The sequence below is a fragment of the Sorghum bicolor genome, chromosome 6 (assembly GCF_000003195.3).
Source record: "Sorghum bicolor cultivar BTx623 chromosome 6, Sorghum_bicolor_NCBIv3, whole genome shotgun sequence".
Lineage (NCBI taxonomy): Eukaryota > Viridiplantae > Streptophyta > Magnoliopsida > Poales > Poaceae > Sorghum > Sorghum bicolor.
This window is the reverse complement of record NC_012875.2, coordinates 55,473,924-55,490,891: the sequence shown is the minus strand read 5'-3', so window position 1 is coordinate 55,490,891 and position 16,968 is coordinate 55,473,924. Positions and strand designations below refer to the sequence as shown.

At 42.9% G+C, this 16,968-nt stretch overlaps 2 protein-coding genes across 3 annotated transcripts; one reads left to right on the top strand and one right to left on the bottom strand.

The window, feature by feature from the left end:
- LOC8072284 lies at nucleotides 205–16,930 on the top strand. The gene is made up of 28 exons (XM_002448422.2): nucleotides 205–913; nucleotides 1,685–1,884; nucleotides 1,970–2,123; nucleotides 2,211–2,320; nucleotides 2,397–2,466; nucleotides 2,548–2,630; nucleotides 2,729–2,810; nucleotides 2,912–2,952; nucleotides 3,405–3,527; nucleotides 3,716–3,857; nucleotides 3,951–4,050; nucleotides 4,444–4,532; nucleotides 4,778–4,852; nucleotides 5,223–5,297; nucleotides 5,403–6,145; nucleotides 6,230–6,388; nucleotides 6,511–6,755; nucleotides 6,928–7,006; nucleotides 8,609–8,990; nucleotides 9,428–9,661; nucleotides 12,254–12,426; nucleotides 12,947–13,037; nucleotides 14,358–15,011; nucleotides 15,112–15,198; nucleotides 15,635–15,760; nucleotides 15,897–16,181; nucleotides 16,292–16,357; nucleotides 16,551–16,930. Exons 1-28 carry the CDS (start codon nucleotides 731–733, stop codon nucleotides 16,614–16,616), a joined length of 4,917 nt encoding a protein of 1,638 aa, XP_002448467.2. The 5' UTR covers nucleotides 205–730; the 3' UTR covers nucleotides 16,617–16,930.
- LOC8072283 (APO protein 4, mitochondrial) lies at nucleotides 11,169–14,342 on the bottom strand. Of its 2 annotated transcripts, none has more exons than XM_002447007.2 (3): nucleotides 14,063–14,342; nucleotides 12,931–13,226; nucleotides 11,169–12,509 (listed from the first exon to the last, which is right to left on the bottom strand). In XM_002447007.2, exons 2-3 carry the CDS (start codon nucleotides 13,188–13,190, stop codon nucleotides 11,783–11,785), a joined length of 987 nt encoding a protein of 328 aa, XP_002447052.1. In that variant the 5' UTR covers nucleotides 13,191–13,226; nucleotides 14,063–14,342; the 3' UTR covers nucleotides 11,169–11,782. The 2 variants fall into 2 exon arrangements, with proteins under 2 accessions (XP_002447052.1, XP_021318989.1); XM_021463314.1 differs by having other exon boundaries at nucleotides 12,931–13,211; nucleotides 14,063–14,340.

The following is a 16,968-nucleotide window of genomic DNA, read 5'->3' as shown; positions in this document are numbered from 1 at the left end:
CGCTCGAATTGCCAACCGTTGGATTGTCCACCAGCTCGATCTCTCCCCCTCCAGCCCCGTGATCGCGATTCTTTTGGGCCCACTCGCAGAGAGGGACACATCGGCACGGCACATGGGGTTACAGGTGAGAGAGAAAACGGCGGGGTCAGCAGCAGGAGTAATAAAAAAATAAGGCAATTTCTAGGTATTTAGGCGCAGGCTCGTATTATCCCCTCGCTAATTATTTAATATAATCAGATTCGCAGCTAATTAAAATCTGGAGGAAGTATATCTTTCCCGCAAGGAAAGAAGAGAAGAAAATAGAGGCGGAGAGCGAGGCGAGGAAGGAAGAAATCGAAGAAATCGAGGAGGGGATTGGATTGGACTGCGACTGTGGTTTGATTCTCCCCCAACGCCGCGGTCCTCATCCAGAGTCCAGACCGAATCCCAAATCCCTAATCGTGGAAAGGGATCCCAAATCCGGCGTCCAGTCCAGTCCAACCTGTAGTTGATACCCCACGCCGGCTTGGCTGTCCGTCCGTCCGTCCTTGCCCCCAATTCCGATTGACCGGAGAGGAGTTGGATCAGGAGGGAGCATTGGAATGGCCGCCGCCGCCGCATAGGATGGAGCTGGATTCCTCCGGCCGCTGCTCGGCTGCCCCCGTGGATGCTGTGATCGTCGCGATTGGAGGTGGAGGCGAAGGTTCTCTTCAGTAAGAGCTTTGAAGAGCTGCGGTGTAGCTGGTTGCGTATGGAGGAGAGTGGCGGCAGCAGCGGAAGGCGGGAGGACGCGGCGCCGCCGTGGAAGCCGAGCGAGGCCACTGCGTTCGCCCGTTTTGCGGCGGCCGCTGCTTCGCCGGAGGCGTCCCCGTCGGCCTCCGCCAATGGGGCTGCTGCCCGCGTCAGCAGCCTTCATGGGGTCAAGCGGAAATCGGTATTGGCTTGCTCGCAACCCCTTGCTCTGTTGCTTCCGCACCATCAAATTCATGGGAAGTATGATGAAGTAGCTCTGTTGCTTCCACATCATCAAATTCAGGGAATTATGAGGAAGCAGCGTGTTAGTGTAGCTGAATTCCCTTTTCTTTTCTATTGATGATGAACTGAAACCCGTAGACTGATCATTTGACTGTCGCGTCAAAGTTGTTGCTTGATTGGTTGCTTGTGCATGGTTTCTATTCAACCTTTTACTGGTCTAACTGGTTTATTTCTGGTCGCCGATGGACTCGTGTGTTATTGTGGTTTCAGGCAAAAGCTTACATTTGCAGGGAGGTTTGAAATTGATAATGAAAGAATTTTAACGCTTAATAACATTGACTAGTGTGTCTGGTAAGAATGTTCTAGGATGTAGCACTCACCTCTTGTTGCTTTAGCATATTCCCTTGCTAGTGTGTAGTTAATGAGTGTTTTGGCTAGCTCTTTTCAGACTTGATGAGCATCTATGTATCATACAACACTTGCGTGTGATATATTGTTATATGTTTCTTCCTTGTGTGTATGTGTATATTGATGTTCTGTTCTCTTGTATAAACCCTTCTTTCATGTGATATTATCTTCAAGCCTATCATACAGCACTTGCTTGTGACATATTGTTATGGGTTTCTTCCTTGTATGTATGTGTAATGTTCTGTTCTCTGGTAGAAACCCTTGTGACATTATTTTGTTACTTTTGATGCCCTGCTGTTCACTGACTCTTTTTACAATGCAGTTTGTTGCAAGATTGACAGCAGGCATCATTCAGACATATCTACAATGTGATCCTGAGTTTAAGTACTCAGAGGTTCTAAATCCAAAACGCTTCCTCACCAATCCCTCTACCCCAGCCCACAATGATGGGCTTGACAATGCAAATTGGGACCTCATATTGTATGTCAACTTGGAGTTGGTTAATAAGATGTCAAACAGAAGGTTATTCTTCTTTCACTTGGTGTTTGTTGTGCCATATTTCCTTGTTTCATGATATTGAACTGTACCTTGTTATTATTGTACTTAGGTTTATTGTCAAGGAAATGCTTGGGCAGGGAACTTTTGGTCAAGTAGTTAAGTGCTGGGACACAGAAACTAATGACTATGTTGCTGTGAAGGTGATAAAAAATCAGCCTGCATTTTACCATCAAGCTATCATGGAGGTTTCGTTATTAAGAACGGTATGATGGTTCATTAGGAACTAACTTCAGTTTGCTCAATAAGTGCAACTAACAATTACAATTGTTGATGTACTTGGCTACTTGCAGTTAAATCAGAAATTTGATCCTGATGATCAGCATAACATTGTCCGTATGCTTGATTATCTGTCGTTTCAAAATCATTTGTGCATAGCTTTTGAGATGCTGGGTCAAAACCTGTAAGCTGATTTCTTAAAACCTTTATGCCTAGCAGTTTCATCCCTTTTTTTTTCACACTGCAAGCTCCCATTTCAGGTATGAACTGCTCAAAAGGAATCACTTAAGAGGTCTGAAACTGAAATACGTTCAAGCCTTCTCAAAACAGGTGACATATCTGTTAGTGTATCGTATGAAATGCCAATTATCTACTTCTATATTACCAAATTGTGTTTGTTTATGTTTTTAGATATTGGATGCCATGGTTGTGATGAGAGAAGCTGGAATAATTCATTGTGATCTCAAGCCAGAAAATATCCTGTTAGCTCCCAGGTGAGTTACCCTTTTGATCATTGGAATTTTCCATTATAGTTTTTGGGCTACTACTTTAAAGAATATTGTAACTTGATGGTGTAAGATGAATTTTACAGTGTCGCAACAGCTGCAGCAGTGAAAGTTATTGATTTTGGATCAGCATGCCTGGAGGGTAAAACAGTTTACTCGTACATCCAGGTTTTCTTTTTTTAAAAAAACTTTGTAGATCAATTTTTTTATTTGTAAGTAATGTTCGTTAACTGAAACAATGTATTGATTCTTCCCTTATATTTTGCTAGAGCCGCTATTACAGGTCTCCGGAGGTTCTCCTCGGCTATCCGTATCCTGTAACCAGTATAGCTTGGAAGTTTTTTTTTTTCATTTCATTCACTACTCCGGTCACAAAAACATGTCCTTAGGACAAGATTTGGTCAAACCTTAAGAGCTACAAGCATCAATGGCAGCTTCTAAATCTTTTAGTTTGGAGACATATCATATATATGTGTAGATTTGTATTGGAAAAGGATTAGAAAATCTCATAAATTTGGAGGAGTTTAAGAACACATTCTAGAAGACACTAGCGATGAAAAATATGAATAGAAGATGTATACAAAATCAAAATGTGTCAATTATTTGTGACTAGAGGTAGTAAAAGCTTGTTGGTACATTTTTTTTTGTGGAACACTGTTTACTTATTAATGTATATTTTTCAATGAAGCGCTGCCATTCTGCTGTTCTGTCATTTTCTTAGGTGCAGTTCAAATGGCTTTCTTGAACCTTAACATTTAATAGATATACTACTGCGATCGACATGTGGTCGTTCGGCTGCATAGTTGCTGAACTGTTTCTAGGCTTGCCATTGTTTCCTGGAGCGTCAGAATATGATGTGCTTCAGCGAATGATGACAATTCTCGGGCAAGTTTTTTTTACCTCTAAACTATGCATGTTGCTTGCAATCATCCTCATGTTAATGGCTGCATGCTACTTGCTGATGTTAATGGCTTCATGCTACTGCTTTATTGAGTCTCATGTAGCCAATCTTATATTTTTATTATCTCCTTTACTCAGCTAAGAATTTAACACACCTGTGCATATGTTTGCAGGGGCCAACCACCAGATGAACTGCTAAGGGAAGCTAAAAACACTATAAGATTTTTTAAACATGTTGGAATATATCCTGGCAATGAGGCACCTAGTGGTCTATCTAGTGCATACAGAATTTTAAGTGAAGAAGAGGTTGAAGTGGTAAGTTTCTTGTGATTTCACCCCAAATGATTCAGGATCCTTTAGTTTATACTCTGTCACTGTGCACTGCCTTACTATTTGTGCTAATAACAGAGAGATTCCAAGAGGCCAAAGATGGGAAAGTGGTACTTCCCACACCTGAAGCTTGACAAACTCATATGTACCTATCCTTGGAACAATTCTGAACTGTCAGGTTTGCTTAATGTCTCTTTTCAGTTTCTAAATTAGATTTTTGGTCCTTAGATTCTATTTTGGGCTTCCGGTATAGTATGTTTATTCTTTGTTAGTCAGGTCAATCTAATTTTATTGCTTTGCCATATTCATGTTTGTTTTGTTATTTATTAAACATGATGTTGGTATTTTCTTAAGTTGTGTAGTTCCTTGTGTTAAAAGCATCATCTTTTGTTTTCACACATGTTCATTTCTACAGTATAGACTACCGTTGGAACTCAGAACTACATTATTGAATTTATAATCTGTAAATTTGACATTTTTTAGCTGGTTTCCTGAATATGCGAGTGAGAGTTCTTACAATAAAGCTTGGCAAGTTTGATATTATGTTCTCAGGTCTTGCATTTTGATTCAGAGACAGAAAAAACAGATCGTTTGGGATTAGTTGATTTCTTGAAGGGACTCCTTGAATTTGATCCAAATAAGCGATGGTCACCATTGCAGGTATGGCTGCTGCGATTTGCACAATTTCATTTCCTAACTGTTATGTACATTCTCATGTTAGGGGCTTAGGGCATGTCTAATGTTTTCTGCTATTGACCTATGGGTATTGTAATTTTTTTTATCGATTTTGCATGCACTATACATTCTACACAATGGCATGTTTTCCATAACGAGAGGTTGATATTCAGAATAACCTTTTTATGTCATCTAGAATTAAATTGATTGTTTTCTTAAACCTATTTCAGGCTCTATATCATCCATTCATAACAGGCGAATCGTTCACTGGTCCATATGAGCCTGTACCCGAGACTGCAAGAATTGTGAGTATGGTCTTATTTTCTTATTTTATTTTGCATACGAAAAGAAATATGCTTCTCTTTGGGGATCAATGTATATATCTAACTTGATAATAGTAGGAATTACAGATGTTACTCCTTGAAACTATTTTGTGATGGCGAATTGCTGTGTATTCGCACATGATTTGATGTTCCTACACTATTCAAGAATATATTGAATATATGTCGTTTTTGTCTATATAATTAGTGCACATAATATTTGCCTGCATGATGGTCATATCTATACACTCTCTGATGTACCTTTAAAAATTATCTTTTTTTTGCTCATGTTCATTCAGACATTTGATCCCATTCTTCTCTCCCTAACTTGTCCCGACTTTCATTTGTATTTTAGCCTGTTGCTCGTGCTGCAGCAATTGATCACAATCCTGGAGGGGGCCACTGGCTACATTCAGGTCTTTCCCCGCAGGTGATAGATGTCATCTCATTTCTTGTTTCTGAGTTGAGTTTTATTAGAAATAATAACCATATGGAATCTTTCTTAAACCACATGCCTTATACTTGAAACTTGTAGGTTGGAAGTGTGAACAGATACCTTCCTCTGAATAATGCCTACCCTCCAAAGGTTCCTTTTTCATATGGGAGTAGTTATGGAAGCTATGGTAGCCATGGTAGCTATACCGGTAATCCTGGTTTTGGTAACAGCTACGGAAGCACCGGTGATGTTAATACTATGAATATGTATTACTCACCCTTAGGTTTTTCTGGATTAGCGCAAATTGGCTCTAGTCCAGATGTTAGATTAAGGATGCGTCTCCCACATGATAGAGGAATTCGATTGAGCCCTGGTAGTCTTGGGCCTATGTCTCTTGGAGCCAGTCCATCGCACTTTACGCCACCAAACTACCAGATGCAAATCCCAGCTAATTCTACTGGGAAACATGGTTCCGGTTCTCCTGCAAGTGGAGGCATTCATGGTTCTCCATTAGGAAGAGCTGCAGCAGTGGGCCCATATAACATGAGGAGGAATTTGCCAATGCCGCCACATGATTATGTATCTCAGCATGGACAAGGGCGTTTTGGAGATGGTGTCAGTTTCAGTCATTCTGATGCCTATGCTCGAGGACATACAGGCCACTCTCATACTGCAGCAGGACCTAGTTCTTGTCATTCTAGTTGGAGACCACAAATAGGTCCAAGGAGTGGTATTTCCTTAGAGGAGTCGTTTAGTCATGTGCCTTCACAGGCTCCGTCACAATCACTTGACTTTTCAGCTTCATCAGAACTTGATCCTGCTAATTGGGACCCTAATTACAGGTATGGAAATGGAATACTCAAATTGAATCTTGTAAATTTGTATAAAAAAGGTAATATTAATCTATGCCATGTTCCATTTTGTAGTGATGAGTCACTATTGCAAGAAGACAATTCCCTGTCAGCTGATCTAAGTAGCAATCTCCACTTTGGAGATGCAGGTGGCCAAGGGAGCGGATCTATCAGATCAGCAAATTTCCAAGGCCATGTATTTGCTGCATCTAACCCTGTACCAACAAACCAAAGGTATTGCCACCTAACTAATTTATACTCCTTATTTTCCTTAACCAGTCCGAATATTTTGAACTTCCCTGGTTATTTGCCTTTTTTGTAAGACTGCTGATTTGTCCTAGTGTTTTTGGTTACAGAGCAGATCAATTATTTGATGTGTCCTCGGAAGGAGCGAGTGCCCATTCTAGTGTTCCCATCAACTACGGTGGTTACAACCCTCCAAACTATCCTCAGCAAAATCTCCGTCCCCATCATGGACAGCCAATTCTTCATCAGCGATATAACCAGGCAACTTCCAGTCCAATGCGGCCAATGGGAAGCCATCACAGTGGGCAGCCTGCATGGTCTAGTAGTTTTGGCATGGGTGACGGGGTGCCTTGGGGTAATCTATCCACTCTCTTATCTTAAAGAAATGTTCGGATTTGAGAGGGAATGGGGGGAATTGGCAGAAAACTCATGTTCCATGCCAACCCCTCCCAATCCCTGCACAACTGAACAAGGGAGTAAAGAATCTTTTCCTTCAAGGATATTAACCGTAACGCCCAAATCTGCAGGAGGAACAGGAGGGCACTCATATACGACAAGTGGGCTACCTTCATCTCTTCCAAGAAAGGATTATGGGAGCATCTTTTAGTGTGGAGTTGTGGACCGGAGGAATGTCATTGATTCATTGCAGGCGTAAATTATTTGTATTAGCGAAATTGGAGTGCGATGATTCTGCTTGATTGTTTTCGATGTTGTTACCCCATCCCTCCACTTGGTCCTGTGTGAACAAGACACTGGATACGTACAATATATGATCGATGACAAGCATTCCTTTGTAACTTTTTTTAGTCAACAGAAGTTTGGGTGTTCCCCTGATTGTTGACTGCATTGTGGTTGCAATACTGCACCCTTGTCACCTGTGGTAATATGCTCAGTGCGGTACAGATTGTAATCCGGGATTGTGGTGGCCTGCACATTAGCGGCCCTTGGAATGCTGGAAATTTAGAGGAATCAATTTATTTTTATAGTAGATAGTAATTAGAAATATTTTCCGATTGGACTACTTCATGCATTTTCGTAGGAAAGGAAAATAAGAAATATGAAAAATTCCTGATTTGGCTAGTTCGTGCAGTTCATGCACTAGTTGTTTTTGCTTCTTGGATGGTTTGTAAGGCCTTGTTTAGTTTCATCCAAAATCTATTTTTTTAAAAAAAATTCTCATCACATCGAATTTTACGGCATAAATAATTGTACAGTTTGACTGTAATTTGTGAGATGAATTCTTTGATCCTAGTTAGTCTATAATTAGGTAATAATTGTCAAATATAAATGAAAATGCTATAATATCTAAATTAAAAAAGTTTTTAGATTTAAACAAGACCTAAAGTGATTTTGTTTCTCGGATGGTTTGTAAAGTCGACTTAGTATGACGTGATACTCGGGCCACTCCCAAAGCGCCAAGCTGGCTTGTAGCCCCGTCGTCCACATCTGCGCGCGTAATCCATTTCATACCTGCTAGGGGCTTCGCAGCAGTTTGTAGTCGCCTGCAGAGGCTGCGAAGGCCTAAGTCTCAGGCACCCAGGCAAGCAACGTGCTTTTTCAGAGTCTAAAGGCCTTACGTAGATCTTTTTTTTTTTTTTGGAATTTTAACACCATAGCATTTTCATTTTTATTTAACAAATATTATCTAATCATAAAGTAATTAGATTTAAAAGATTCATCTCGCGATTTACAGGTAAACTGTGCAATTAGTCATGCATGTGCCGCAAGATTCGATGTGACGGAGAATTTTAAAAGTTTTGGTTTTTTAGGGTGAACTAAATAAGACCTAAGAGTGAGAACGGGAAAAAGAAGCCTTTGACAAAAAGCTAAATGATGAATTGATGTTTTTACTGTAGTGTTATTTGCTTGGGTTGTAGAATCAGTGGTCACGGGTACGCTCTGTCTACGTGTCTCTATTTAACTATCTACTATCAAAATAGTTATACAAGCAAATTTCAAGAAGCTATAACAACTGATGTCAACCTCCTGTGGGAGCGAACATTTCAGTAACGATTTTGTGTTTTCAGTAGTAGGCTATGTTCTCATCAACAACGATGTGTCCGCGGTGACTTTGTCAATCTCGTCGCGAGGATTTGTCAACTCAATCTTCTGAGTGTAATAACAGCTTGAGGCAAAGCTAATGACGGCTCGAGGCAAAGCTAAGATGATGGCTAAAACAAGCAATGTTTGTAGCCTCGCCATTTGCAGTTCTGATCACCACGCGACATTTGCAGTTGCAGCAGCATCGACATGTGACGGTAGCGATGCCACCTCGTCCGCGGAGCTGCTGGATGATCTCGACGGCGCCGTCGGCGAGCCGTCCTTGGGCTTCTTCCTCCCCGGCTTCCTCGGCGGCCTTGGGACGTCGGGGCACATCGCCGACGCCGAGTCGTCTCGCCTGCCGGTGTTCTCTGAGGCCGCGCCGACACTCTGCTGGCGGCCGAGATCAGTCAGACATACAGAAACCGCCACAGAACGGGTGCCAGCGGCGCACACTTGGCAAGAACACGACACAGGCAGTCAGGCACGGCCGCACGGGATCCTTCCTAATCACGTGAAGGGAAACGAAGTGTGTAATCTTGGAACTAAGGTACTTAATCGAGAAAAAAAAATGTTGGAACTAAGAGCAGCGGATCAGAGGAGGATGTCTGCGGTATGAACTAGGAAGCAACCACTGAACTGAACCACAGCAAAACGCTGCATTCTGAAATGAAAAGTAGGACGAATGGTCACTGTACCTTGAGAAACCCAGGAGGAGGTACCAGTGAACGCCGTCTTGTTTGTTTGGCTGATAAGCCATGACAGAAAGTACCGTTCGCTGATTTGTTGTGAGAAAAAAACATGATAAGCTCAAGCGAACGGGAAAAACCCAGAGACGACAAGTCCGAGGACGCCATGATGTCGTCCATCTGCCAGAATATATACAATAACATTTACCAAAATTAAAACTCAACTAATCAGAATTATTCAGACATTTGTAACAAGTTGCCACGGCAGCACTGAAACTGAATTCCAATGTTTACCCAGCTCAGAGATGCATTTGCCGCCGCGCTGTCCCAGCTGTGTGTCAGAGATACAAGGACGATCCATGGAGGAAACAAACAGGCGATCGAGGAAGAAACATCGGAATCACCGTGGCCACAAAGTTCAGGATTCAGACGGGAAAGAAATGCCCGCTCACCGAAGATCCCGGAGATGGCCTTGAGGCCCTTGACGATCCCTTTCACCTTGTACGCCATTGGAGATGCTGACAAGGAGACGGTGAGCGAGGACAGCCGGCAATTCAGCAGTCCCAAAAGGCTTTTCTGCATCAGCAAGGTTTTGTGATCCTGAAGAATGAAGTAGCATCGCGCGCATAGTGATTGATTGATGGATTGGTGATATGTGTCTGCACAAGCGTTGATATGCTGCGTACCTCGAGATTTGTTGGTGATGTGTGAAAGATTTGGAGTAAACAACAATTCTGTCACAACTCGTGGAATTCTAGTCTTGTATTGAAAGATGAAAGATCTCAAGGAAGCAACAGTTTTGTAGGAAAGCAATAGCAAAGGATGTTAATAATCGTAGAATCCTGTCAACTTCTCCATTTTCTTTTGTGATAGACAGCCCATCTGTATAGTCACGATTTGTTAAAGGAGAACTGCTTGTGTAAGGTAAGATGAGGGTAAGAATGTAAAAGGAACAAAAAAAAAAAGCCTGTCAGACAACCTATGGGCCACCCCAAACCAAGCCGAAGCCTGGCCAGGAACGATCCTCTGCAGCCATAGATATGGACACCACAGTTCAAATCCAAGCCGTTAATCACGCTCTAGCCCACAGGTCATTGCTCATCAACCAAGCTGAAGTGCTTGCCTCCTTATCAGTCAAGGATGCAGTGGTACGAGCCTATAGAACAGATCCTGTTCAAGTAAGGTCGTGCTGTGAGTACCGAGGATCAGCATTATAAGCTGGATGATAGTTGTCTGCGATTCCGAGGTGGTATTATGTTTGTTAAAGCGTTTTGTCTGGGTTCAGCTAATCAGCTAACAGAGGCACTGAGCTAAAAGTAAGCTTAGCATCCGGTCTTGGGCCGCGGCCCACATGGATGTTCCAAGGCGCTGCTGGCCAGCTGCTGCAAGCCACGTCTGGTTAAGCATTTGCATAAATACTTTTACCAATTATTCACATGGGGTGTTGCAAATTTGCCCATGGATGCAGTAGCAGCCAAATTATATATTACACTGTTCCATTTCTAAGATAATTTGAAATATATAACTAATAATAAAAATAGTTCTAATAAAAGCAACCTCGCTCAATAAGGTTGTTTATTGATTCTTTTCTCATCCATTCAAGTACAAACATGGAAATACTTCTGCATATCTCACTATCAAAAGATCAAACAAAGTAATACACCAATATAATGTTGTAGACAAGTAGTTGTCATAGGAAAAAGGAGAGAGTTTATTTTTCAGTCCTCAACTGCGAAACCTTTAGCTTTTCAGCTCTCAGCTATAAAATCGTTTCCTTTCAATCTTAGCTCAAATTTAGAGTGGTTTAATCCGGTGACACGATTCAAATTACAAAAAAAACCTTCACTTCGAGAGCTCGCTTTACTCTGCAGTTGATGATGCTGGGCTCGACCAGGATTGGTCCAGAGCACAAACACATTTTGAAAATAGATGAGAATCATTCAACTTTGGACAACAGATGTCAGCCAATGTGAGTCAATGATCAGTATCCGGCACAGCAAAAAAGAACACAAGTAAAAGTCCGTGTACAAAGCTACAGCTGTAAGAAAGAATGCTTGTGCCTTTTGATAGCAGGGTATACATACAATACATAATATTGTCAATCTCTCTGATATGTTTACATGGTTTGCACATAACAAAATTGCCCGTAAATTCAAGCGCTGGGAAAAACTTGTACAACATTGAGGTGCACTACTATCAAAGGATTTGGCAAAATGAAGTCATGTAAGACAATGACAACATTGCTATTACTGTAGCTCAGCTGAGTCACTGAAGAGCAGATAGTAGGCTACTCCTAAAGCTCTTCCTCCATTCTAGAGAAACGAGTCTGAGCAAATGAAGGGCAATGAAGTAAGCTGCTCTACTATTTTACAATGCAAAATTTTCCCTACTGTCTGAGGGCCTTCAAAATAATAGTTGTGTCTGCTACTGACCTGAAAACCTTTTCTTTCCAGTCCCACCTTCTGGATTCTGATAACAATAAAAATATTCAAAATGGCGTATCTCCTCAGCTAGCCATTACGGTTAATTGATGGCTTCTTCCAGAACAGTCTTTTGCACCCAAGAAATTTCAATCGCAAACAAAATTATTTTGGTGTCTGATCTATACAGTTCCTGTATCTAACCAGGCAGTCAACTTTATTACATATTGGTCTCATCGAACAGGTGGTGCTAAGCCGTGTGTCTTCATCATGCAATGGTATTTTGGGGGTACTATTGCACCCACTTGCATGCAGAGCTCAATGACAGCAGGCGCATGGCCATAATAATCCCTCCCGCCGTCCACAAGGACCGGTGGGTCATGAGGCCGCCGATGCCACACAATCTTCTGAGGAACTAAGTCATCCACTCCAGCCTTGTTCCACTTGTGCATCCCTTTCCAGCCCTCAAACTTGAATACTCCACACATTCTAGCCTTGTGCCCTGATTGCCCGATATGCACTTCAGAGCAATGCTTGCAAACTTTGGATGGGTACACCAAGAGGAGTTTTGTGACACCTAATCTCAGGTATTCCCATGCATCCAGTGTTCTCTGACCGATATATCTGAGTTCATCTGGCAAGATCAGAGCAGATTGCTGATTGTTGGTTTTGAGTGTATCAGATATTTGTTCACTTTTGTATAGAATCTCATCAGGTATGTCTGCACCTGCATGATGGCACAGCTCAAGGACAGCTGGGACACGAGTGAAGTCGAACCGCTGGTCGTGCTTTATCTCGTCTTCAAACATGTTTTTCTGGTGGAAAGCCTGAACAGGGACAAGGATGTCATTCAAGTTGCCTGGTTGCCATTCATGTGGTCGGTCCTTGATCATACACTTGAAACCATAGCATGTTTTCATCTGATGACCTGTGGCTCCAATGTGAGCTTCAGGACAAAACCTTCAGTCCAAATCAATACATAAGGTGTTAAACAGACTGATGAAATGCAGAAATATTCAGGGCAAGAATCAACAAACTATAATCAGGCATAAATATCACAGAGAACAGTTAACTTGCATTGCAAGAATTGGGTCATACTGATGATAAAAACCTAAAATGGTGAAGAGACACAAGAAAAACACTAACTATGCAGTCATAGTATTCCTACTTCTCCATTTCTTTAATCCTTTTGATACTTGCCTAATTCAAGATGCTATAGTTTTTTTTAAAGCACTTCACACAAATCATCAATAATAAAGTGTACTATATGTAAGACTGGATTTATCATTGTTTTTCACTTAAGACGAGAAAAGACTAATTTCTTTATTTTTTTGAAACAATTTGTTTTCAAAATAAATAAAAAATTCTTTATTTTCCTTACTTGCATGACTGAACAGGAACAACCTTGAGCAGTCTGGAGACGCCCTCATTGACAATCTCCCTAGCCCTGACCACCTCCTCCGCAACCGGGATCATCCGCTTGATTGGGTAGTCCTTTGACCGTTTCTTAATCCTCTTCAGAATCATTGGCCGCAGCTGCTTCCAATCCACCCTCGAAGTGGAGTAGTGCCTCTGGTTCAGAGCTGTGCCACACAGCTCTGAGCAGATGTAGCTTCCGGCTCTTTGCCCGAGAGACGCCATTAAAGCACATATACAACAAGCCTACAAGTTCACGATCTGAATAAGTGACTAAGGGCATGTTTAGGGCTTGTTTGGCACAGCTCAACTTCACTAGTAAAGCTGTTTTTATAGAAAATAGCTTCATGGACAACTTTCTAGATGAAGCTAAACTGTTTTGGAAAAAGTGTTTGGTAAAATCGCTTCACCAACTACTTCATGCATAGTTGAGAGAGAGAAATGAGGGAGAGAGCTGCAATAAGCTACTTTTTTCAGCTTCATCCCAACTCATGTCTTTGTGAGAGGAGAAGAAAAACAGCTTCACCCATGAAGTTGTTTTAGAAATAAGTGTTTAGCAAATAAAACGGCTCACAACAAATCATGAAGCTGTTGTGAGCTGTACCAAATAGACCCTTGGTTCCCCATGGAATGCAAAATACCAACTACTTTGGAACAATGAAATGCAAAATGCTAAAAATTTTTAGGGTTATATTTAGTTCCATCCAAAATGCAGAATTTATTGACCTCGTTATGGCCTCTTGAGGCTCTTTTGGGCTATTTTTTGGCCTCTTGACGCCAAAATCCAAAATGGAGAATGGCAACCATTTTGCCAATTTTCGGGATGATAGGGGAACTAAACACCCCCTAAAACAACTTGGCCCCAGAGAGGACATAGCAGTGCAGCACATATACAGCAAGCCTACAAGTTCACAATTTGAATAAAGCGGGTGAAACGAACACCGAAGAGCATTGGGGTGAGATCGGAGGCGGATCCAGTAAAGGGGCATGAGTGTACATATGTACGGCTTGTCAGATCAAATAGCTAAATAGCTTTAGCTTAGGGTTTCGGTCCTCAGCTTCGCACAGGATGAAGGGAAGAAAAGGGGTGGGAGTACCTGGTGGCTGCTCGTCGCCGGCGAAGAAACCAACGAAAGCCTCAGCACCTGGCTTAGGGCGGCGGCGGCGCGGCCGCGGCCCACCAGTCGCCGGAGAGCGAGACGGTGGCGACAGAGACACACAGAACGCACGCGGAGGAATGCAGCGGAAGGGGTTGTTGGGCGGCGGAACGAGATGCAGCCCGGCCGGCCCAGTCGGGGTTGTTGGGCGCACGTCGCCAAGGGCAGCTCCCTCTTCACCTCCGACCAGACGCCAAGGCTCAGTTATTGGGTTGGGCTTCGATGAAACGAAACGGTCGGTACGCCTCGACCACGCCACGAAGCACGAGCCCACGAAACAAGCAGCACGGGCCGCAGGATTTCTCCTCGAACGCAGCAGGGGCCAGCTCGCTTCGCTTCACCCCTCTCGGCGGCGGCCGGGATCGCGCCGCAGAAGCCCCGACGGGCGACGGCGCTACGGACCGGAGTGCAGTTCGTCCCGCGTTTTCTCTGGTTCAGTGGTTCGCCTCCGCGCCGCAAGTTCGTAGAGATGGCGACGAAGTCTGGATACACACGCCCGCTCCCGCTCGCTGGGGACACCGCTCCTCCGCCTCCCAGCGCCGTCCTCTATGTGGCCAACTGCGGGCCCGCGGTGGGAGTGACCGACGCCGACGTCCGCTCGGCGTTCGGCGCCTTCGGGGAGGTAGCAGGGGTCCAGGCCGCCGACGAGAGCGGCGCCCGCATCATCGTCCGGTTCCACGAGCCCGCCGCCGCGGAGGCCGCCATGGCTGCGCTCCACGGGCGCCCCTGCGACCTCCTTGCGGGTCGCGTGCTGCACATACGGTATTCGGTGCCCGTGAAGCCAAAGGCTCGCCCAGGGGGCTCTGTACCGGTGGCTCTCGCGGCATCGGAGCTCGGAATCCCGGGGATTTACATGGTTCAGGAGTTCGTGACTGCCGCTGAGGAACAGGTTAGCCAATTGTGAGTCATCTCTGTTCGTTGTCCAGGGTTTGCTAAATTGCCCTGCTTCCCTGTGCTGAGTGGTACTGTACCTTTTGCTTCGTTTTCAGGAGTTACTTTCAGCTGTGGATAGCAAGACGTGGAAAAGACTGGCGAAGAGACGAGTTCAGCATTATGGTTATGAGTTTCTGTACGAAGTAAGTTTGATCTTGTAAGTATCTCAGGATGATGCAGTGTTCCACTATCTTGCGTTCTCTTTACATCAATAATTGAATGGGACTACTGCCTGATGTTTTTGTTTCATTAAGAGAGCATGGTCTTCCTTCATTTGTGCTGCCAAGAAACAAAAAGGGTTATACTCAAAAGTGTGAGAAACATTGGCTTCATTTTGTGGCCCTTCATACTGTCTATCCCATTTTCACCAGTCTTGAACCTAATCAAGTCCTGAAGTATCACCGTGTGATAAAATGCAGTTTGGTTTCACTTTTCTGCTGCACATAGACAGTAAAGGTTTCTGTAGCATGAACAAACTTAAAGCTTGTAATTTCTACTGCACAATTTCCTTTAATCATCATATCTTTAGCTTCAGACTACCTTAGCTTTATGTTGAAAAAGATTTTTTGCTATCCACAGACAAGGAATGTTGATTCAAAGCAGTTCTTGGGTGAATTACCTACGTTTGTTTCAACCGTCCTTGAGAAGATTGCTTCTTTTCCCGGTGTGAAGGACTGTACCACCAGCTTAGTTGATCAATTGACAGTAAGTGTGTATATGCCTATAATTCTTATTCTTTCCTTGGTCTATTATGCAATCTAGATTTGAGCCCTTAGCAGTGATAACAACATTAGCTTTTGAAATAAAAAACAATGCATTAAATTGTTCATGTGTTTTACAGGTAAATGAATATCCTTGTGGTGTAGGTTTGTCTCCACACATAGACACACACTCAGCATTTGAGGAAATGATTTTTAGCCTTTCTTTGGCTGGACCTTGCATCATGGAGTTCAGGAAATATACTAAAGGCAGTTGGCGTGCTCCAAGTGTGGTCAATGGAGTTGATGAAGATAGCAGTCAAGAGCCAGGATGCATAAGAAAAGCCATTTTCCTACCTCCTCGGTCAATGTTATTGATGTCAGGAGAAGGTCGTTATGCCTGGCATCACTACATACCACATCATAAAGTATGTATTCTTCAACTCTATGCATTGCTTTCTTTTGTTCTATATTATTCACAATGCACAAATTCAACCTGTAAATAACATGCTAATGTTTGTGCCCTCTTTTATTTTAGATTGATGCAGTGGGTGGTCAAGTCATCAAAAGGAATTCAAGGCGGGTTTCTTTCACTTTCCGAAAGGTCAGTTTTATTTTATTCGTTTCATGAATCTATTGTTCTAGCTGAACAGTTCACCAATAGTCTGCATCCTTTCCATTTTCTTCGTTGTTAGTTTTGGGTTTGCCGCTAGTCTTATATATTTACTCGTAAGAGCCACAATACGCCTTCTGTTTTACTTATTTGACATTTCCTTCATTTTGGCCGTTAACTACAGGTGAGGATGGGTCCTTGTGACTGTGAGTACAAGCAATTTTGTGATTCTCATAGCAAGAGATGTTAAGCTGGAAAGGCTAACATGTTCAAAACTGCTTTGCTGCTACAACCATTGGCAAGTCTCATAACAAACTGTCAGTATTTTGTCTCACACAATCAAAGTGGTCAGGAGCTCACCGACCAAACTCATATCAAGCAACAGATGTGTGGGCAAATGAATAGATATAGAATTGTAGGGAACTGTCAGTTGTAACTTTTAAACCTTGTATCCATCTCATTTCGAGATTGAATTGCTTGAATGAGCCTGTAGTTTGTCATTGGTTTTCCTGATATCTCGAAACAACAAAGTTTAAATTATATCCATATGATGAAAAAATGACACCATTGTTTTTTGCTACTGTTGAACTTTGTGGAATTGG

Bases quoted from the DNA above. Each gene is read 5' to 3' on its own strand.
- LOC8072284 (XM_002448422.2), top strand. From the start codon at position 731: ATGGAGGAGAGTGGCGGCAGCAGCGGAAGGCGGGAGGACGCGGCGCCG. The intron at 2,811-2,911 runs GTTTTCTTTTTT...ATATTTTGCTAG, and splicing joins CAGTTTACTCGTACATCCAG to AGCCGCTATTACAGGTCTCC. The intron at 9,662-12,253 runs GTGAGCGAGGAC...ACTTTTGTATAG, and splicing joins GAGATGCTGACAAGGAGACG to AATCTCATCAGGTATGTCTG.
- LOC8072283 (XM_002447007.2), bottom strand. From the start codon at position 13,190: ATGGCGTCTCTCGGGCAAAGAGCCGGAAGCTACATCTGCTCAGAGCTG. The intron at 12,510-12,930 runs GTAAGGAAAATA...TTTGGACTGAAG, and splicing joins GTTCCTGTTCAGTCATGCAA to GTTTTGTCCTGAAGCTCACA.